General features: G+C 35.0%; 1 protein-coding gene across 1 annotated transcript; it reads left to right on the forward strand.

Annotated features, from left to right (window-relative positions):
* The first annotated feature begins 845 nt into the window (after positions 1–845).
* LOC112025089 (receptor-like protein kinase FERONIA) lies at positions 846–1943 on the forward strand. Its single transcript, XM_024057752.1, has one exon. It carries the CDS (start codon positions 846–848, stop codon positions 1941–1943), a length of 1098 nt encoding a protein of 365 aa, XP_023913520.1.
* The last annotated feature ends 5116 nt before the right edge of the window (positions 1944–7059 follow it).

Here is a 7059-nt window from a genome sequence, read left to right on the forward strand (position 1 = left end):
ATTCATTAACAGCCTAGCACCAATACTAGTCTGTTCTAGAATGCTGGATGTAACATTGTAACCACCTTGGAACGGACTTTTACATCTATCATGATGATAAGCAACACATTGGAATGGATTCGTTGTATCTTGTCGTTTTCCTTTAGGACCGTAGTGTAGGCTCTTTCTTTTGAAAAATGTAGCTCTCCAATACACTCAAGTGTCCACTCAAGTCAACGCAATATAGACACGCATCCGACTTTTATATTATATACACATTGAAATGGATGAGTTGTTTATATTTCTTCGCACACAATCACAACATCGACTATATTCTTTTATTCTTGGGTTACATAAATATTTTTATATGGATCTAATTAATATGTGTTTTTAAAACATATATTAAACTTTTTATTTGTGAAAATATTTTTTCAAAAATTAAAAAAATTGTCATTATTTTTTCAATTCTCAAAAAAAAAAAATTTTAAATAAAAATTAATATATGCTCTAAAAACACATATTAATAAAATCATTTTTATATTATATACGCCCTGGGAAAATTTTGTTACACACAAGTATTATGAGTTGTTTTGAACCAAATGTAAACGCAGCAAATTTACGCAACAAACTTAGCCCATAATTAATTACCCTTATCTGCTCCAAGAAACAAAATAAATAAATAAGCAAAATAAATAAATTTTTTTTTTTTTTCGGTCAACCATGATATATTAAAGCAAAATAAATAAATAAAAACAACAGCAACGGCACTAGATAAAATTGTTTGCAGGGGGTTCCAAAACAATAAATCCTTTCCACTCCTAGTGCATCTTTCTCTCGTCGTTCGTGGGCATAGGACCGAAGCGTCAATGGAAGGTATATCACAGTCTATTTCAAAGTTATTAAGGAGGTCCGGGAAGGGAAGGTCAGACGAAAAAAAACAATATTACTCTTCAGTTCTTCCTGAGGGATTATGTCGTCGATTTTCACTCGCTGAGATCAAGAAAGCTACCAATTACTTCGCTTACGATTTAGTAATTGGTGAGGGGGGTTTTGGCAAAGTCTATAAGGGGTTTATTGATGACCGTGGCATAAGCGTTGCAATAAAGCGTTTGAATATCAAGTCGTCATCAGGCCAGGGTTGTCGCGAGTTAACGAACGAGGTGCTGTTGCTTTGCCAGATACGCCACCCTAACCTCATCCCTCTCATTGGATATTGTATTGATGAAGGCGAAGGGTGCCTTGTCTACGAATTCATGGTCAATGGAAACCTGCACCAACACATCTGCGGCACTAACCACGATCCCCTCCCGTGGAAACAAAGACTAGCGATTTGCATTGGAGTCGCGCGTGGACTGCACTATCTTCACACTGGGCTAAAGCATACTATTATCCACCGTGGCGGGAAGATGAGTGACATTCTGTTGGACGAGAAATGGGAGGCCAAGTTGGCAGATTTCGGGTTGTCCAAGATGGGTCCCCCGAGTTTGTCAAAGGCTTTAATTAGGGTCGAATCTGTAGTGAAGGGTACTATGGGATACTTGGATCCCGAGTATCTACGGAGCGAGGAGCTGACCGATAAATCCGACGTCTACGCTTTCGGTGTTGTACTGTTTGAGCTTCTGTGTGGTAGAAAAGCATTAGATCATAATTTGGAAGAGGAACAGTTTCATCTGATTAGCTGGGCCAGCAAATGTAAACAAGAAGGGACCATCAATGAGATAATTGATCCGTATCTGATGGGGAAGATAGCTCCAGAGTGTTTCAAGATTTACATTGGCATTGCGAGTTCTTGCGTGCGAGAAGAGGGAAAGGATCGTCCAGCAATGGGTGAAGTGGAGGTAGGACTTGAACATGCACTGCAGTTGCAAGAGAGCGCAGATGCTGCAAGGGAGGAAGGTGAATATGACTATCCCATTAATGAATTAACCTGTAGTGATTCTCCAATTGAGAATGAGATGTACTGATATAACAGATTTACTTCTCTTTCGGGTTCAGATATCACCGAATCTTGCTACAATGATTCAGAATCGCCGGAGATGATAAATACCGGTGCTGAATCCTTGTAATTTGGTTGAGATAAATGTCTTTAGAGCTTGTTTGCTGCTTGTAAACGAATTTATTTTACCTATCCATATTAAGTTTCATGTAGTTTCAGACTTTTTCTTTGCTGGTTTTCTGAGATTTAAGGTCATCATGGTTAAGTTTTTGGATGAATAGGTCATTATCGTAGTACTGAGTGTCCTATAAATGGCATCATATATTATTGCAGTTTTTATTCTAATGTTTAAATAGTTTGTTGCGATTTTGAATGTCATTATAATTCTAAAATACTGTATAATTATTCTATCTTATTATTATTAGGTTCTCCATAGAAGAGAACTTTAATTTGAATCCCCTTCCCTTATTGAAAAGTAAATTTTTTAAAAAAATTTAGAATTATATCTTATTCGAGTCTGTAGCGTAATAGCAGCATTAATTTGCAGCTGGTTTTGTTAGGTTCTAAACGAACTAACAGCTTTCAATCAAATTCAATTTGTCACTTGTAGCTTTAAATTTGCAATGATCAAAATAATCTAGATATCATCCTCTTTTGCTTTGTTATTTCCATTGCCCAACAAATTGCTTTTGCTTCTCTTAAAGGAAAAATTTACCATGCATATATCAACCTATGGAATAGAGATATCACCGCCATGGAAAATGACATGCATCTGGTTGCTGCTATTCTGCATTATAGACTCTCAAGGTTTAGGCCATTAATCCTAATCAAATCAATCTTAGCTTTGGCCCAAGTAAGATTAATTCAAAAAGTTGTTCCAATATGGATAATTTGAGCACCTCCTTAAAATGCAAAATGATTCAACAAAGTAGTAATTACGAGGATCAAAATTTGGACCACCAAACTTTTTTTTTTTTCTTTTGGATACAACGGACCACCAAAACTTAGTAATATTACGAGGAGCTTCAAATGCACCTTTACTTATAATTTTCGTTCTTTTCCTTATTATATAATTTTTGCTTGGGGCCCAAAGCCCTACACATCAATCCACTCTTGCGTCCTGACTGGTTGCTAAACACCAAAACCCTGACTAATTTATTAATTAATTGTACGGGAGCAGGTCGGTTAAAACATCTTCACGCAATTTTTTATATTTTAGATATTTGTGGTGCGGTTGTCCAAACTCAGATACTATCGGAACAGCCATCTGGTCAAAGAAGTAGTGCTCACTTTTTTTTCCTGATGGAAATAAAAAATAATAAAAAAATCGGTGTTCACATTTGGTGTCCGTTTTAGTATCAAAGGGTGAGTCTGGAAAAGTGTAAAAATAAAAAATAAAAATAAATAAAAAAAGAGCTAAGATTAAGGCTATGTTTGGCTCAATGTAAGAGTTTTTTGGTTGAATATTGTAAAAAAATAAAGTTTATTTTTGATATAAATACTGTTTAAATTTATTTGAAAAATAAGAAGAGAAGCGTTAGGAGAGAGAGAGAGACAGAAATGAGTAATGTGTTGCCGAAATACAAAAAAAAAAAAAAAAAAAAAAAAAACAACAACAACAACAACAACTAACAAGAATTTACTCCACAAATACAAAAAACACCCTACAGCAGTGGAGCAATAGTTAAAATTTTTAGCTTAATTGTTACAGTGCACATCTATAAATAGATGTGCACCGTAGCCTGGAGCAAAAAATAAAAACCAATTTTTTTATTCAGCGGTACAACTTTCTTCCTTTTTTTTATTCATTTTATCACAACCGGTACAATTTTTTATTCATTCACTCTCTCTCTCGTTCACTCTCATCTCAAGCCTCTCAAGCTCACTGTCATCTTGTCAACGTCGTCGTTGGCTAGACCATCGTCATCTGCCTCTGAAGCTCGTCTCTCTTGGACTGATGCCGTCCCAGCTGCCCATCTCTCTCAACTCCGGTCTTTGCATTCTCCACCTCAAAGGCCGAACCTCCAAGCTCCACCCTCTCTCTGCTATCTCATGCCCAGCGTTGATTTGGGTTTGTGTTTGTGTTTTTCGATCTGTTGTGGGTAGTGGGCTTGTGTTTGTGTTTGTGTTTGTGGCAGTGGGCTTGCGGTGGACTGGTGGTGGTGGTGATGGTGTTGGTGGTGGTTGTGGCTATGGCTAAGGAAAAAGATTGGAGATTTCGGTTTTTTTTTTTCCTTGCTGTGGACTGGTGGTGGTGGTGGTGGTGGTGGTTGTGGCTGTGGCTGTGGCTGATGGTAGAGGTGGTTGTGGTTGTGGATGGTGCTGCGATGTTTTTTGGGTAGTAGAATATATTATTTTATTGTAGTGGTTATAATATTTTATTGTGATATTTATATTATTTTATTATGTTGAAAGCTAAAATAGATTCACTAATGTAGTATGTGTGTAGGTAAAATAGATAAAATAACTTTTATTAGTGTTAAATAGCTAAAATTATAGATCCACTGCTGTGAATGCTCTTATATATTCTTTCTTTAAATATGTCGAAAATTTTAATATTTTAATAATATTCTTTCTTTAAATAATAAGCAAAATTCATACTTAATATTTTAAAATACATTTTAATTAAAATATTAAAACAAAGAATTTTAATTATAAAATATGATAATTTCGAAAACCTATCCTAAAGCAAAGGGCAAGTTAGTATACAACACAATGGCGGAGTCAGAAATTTATATTTGAGGGGGCCAAACATAAAATTAGACAATTAATTATTTATTTGTGTATATATTAATTATATCCATACTAATGGTAATGTACATACAATTTAATAATCAAATCCAAAAGTGTACTATTTCTGAATTATCATCTCCTAAACTTGTCCATAAACCTAAATTTTTCAAATTAAATTATCACCTATTAAATATAATGACTAATTTTTTTTTAAAAATACTAATAATTTAAAGATTTCTAAATAAAAGACAAACAATCATTCATATTTCAATATATATAAAAAATATCTCTAACTACAATCAAATATGTAGGGTCAGTTTTTGCGGCCCAAGCCCAAGGAGGTATGGATTTGGAACCCTCTGAGCCCAAAACAATAAATTTTGTAGAGAGTGGGCGAAAGGGCTAGGCAAATAATGAAAATGACAGTATTAAACAGCAACACCAATGAGAGAAGTTGAATTAATGTGCTCTCGGACTAATATGAGTACTCTGTCCGAAGAGAAGTTGTTCATTGATAATCAAGGGTTACAATTGCTGGAGCTACAACCATCTAAGGTACCCTTTCTCTCTCCTGTTTTTCGATCCCCTTCCATCAGAGGTACCCTTCCCTTATATAGCATTACCTTCTTACATCTCCTCCGTCCACTTGTTCATCATCCAGGCATCCACTCGAGTACATGTCCCATCATCCCACCTTTAGCCTTATGTGAGTGGCGGTAGCTGAGAAAGCACCGTTCAGGTGTCCTGTCCACATAAATGCGGCCAGAAAGGTAGGTACAGGGCATTAAATGTGGTGGTTGAAGTACGCCTCCTTGATATTCCCCTGTTGCTGTTATCTTCATGTGTGTTCGAGGTTCCTCTCCCTCCTTACACTTGTCAAATAGATCACTTGAACCTCCCATACTCGCGTTTGATCAAACCTCTTCGGATCCGAGGACTCATGACTGCTCGGACGTATGAGCATCTCCTCGGATGGTATACGTGTTCGTCTCCAGGCATCCCCCATTGGCGTGGGCTTCCGACTGAAGGCTTCATCTCCTCGGATGAAGAATGTTCCTCTTTTAGGGCCTTGGGCCGAATAAGCTGGGCTGGGTTTTTCTCCCCCCACAAAATACATGTTATATTATTTTATATATAAATTAAATGATAAAAATAACATATTTTCATCATATACATTTATAATGTATTGATATATTGATTATTTTAAAATTTTAGGAACAAATAAAAAAGTGAGAAAAGTCAAATCAAACAAAATGAAAAATAAAATAAAAGTACATGGTAAAGTGGGGGTAGCCTACCCAACTACGCACCTACTTTTGCAGGAAGTATTTTAACCACACACGTGGTTATCTAGTATAGGAGAATAATTTAAGTGTTACTTTACAACATTTTTATAACAATTTTACAATAAATGTTAAGTAGTAAAACGTTATTAGTTCTAATTTTAATCTACAATTTAAATAACTTTTTTGTGTACTTGTGATAGCCAATAATAACTTATCACTTAAAAATTTGTTGTAAAAATATTATGAATATAACATTTCTTTATTAAAATAACCCTATTATATATATACACTATTTTTTTTTTCAAATAATTTGGGGGCCAAGGCCCCCTTCAGTCCCAATTCGACTTCGTCACTAATACAACATTGTCATAACTATGTTAATTGAATTATGTTAATTGACGCTTTTGATATCTCTAAAGAAGATGGTTAATGTTCGAATCTACCCTCAAATTGTCTTGACTATTAATTTTTAGAAAGTATAGAATAAAAAAAATGTGTGCTTTTAAAAAAAAGAAAACTTAAAATATCTACTTGTTTTAGAATAAATATATTAGTTTCCTAATGTTATTATGGTACCATTTGGCAGTCTACAGGTTGGTTCTTAAGATAAAGACCTTTTCCTCCAAGTTTCTATCACTATAGCAACCAATTTTTTAATTTTTACCCTTTTCTCAAAAAAGAAACTAAGTGTGAGTTTGGATAGCATCAAAAGTAGTTCTTAGCTACTTAGGGTCCCATGGTACCATTCATGGGACCACCAAACTTAGCAAAATACGCATATTCATGTATTTTTGGATCCCATGATACTATTTATACATTCAAAAATTATTTCGCTACAGTATTTTTAGCAATAAATTTTTAATTTTTAGTAAATAAGTGGTATCCAAACCTAACCTAAAAGTTAGAAATCAAAACTAACACTCTTACTAACGGGCAGATATTTGTGTGCCATGAGGAAAGTATTTCAGTAATACAATTACCAAAATACTTGTTAGTTGTTGTTGTTGTTGTTGNTCTCTCTCTCTCTCTCTCTCTCTCTCTCTCTCTCTCTCTCTCTCTCTCTCTCTCTCTCTCTCTCTCTCTCTCTCTCTCTCTCTCTCTCTCTCTCTCTCGGGTAGGCTGAAA

The sequence above is a fragment of the Quercus suber genome, unplaced genomic scaffold (assembly GCF_002906115.3).
Source record: "Quercus suber isolate HL8 unplaced genomic scaffold, Cork oak 2.0 scaffold_60, whole genome shotgun sequence".
NCBI lineage: Eukaryota > Viridiplantae > Streptophyta > Magnoliopsida > Fagales > Fagaceae > Quercus > Quercus suber.

Coding starts and splice junctions, on each gene's coding strand:
- LOC112025089 (XM_024057752.1), top strand. CDS start 846: ATGGAAGGTATATCACAGTCTATTTCAAAGTTATTAAGGAGGTCCGGG.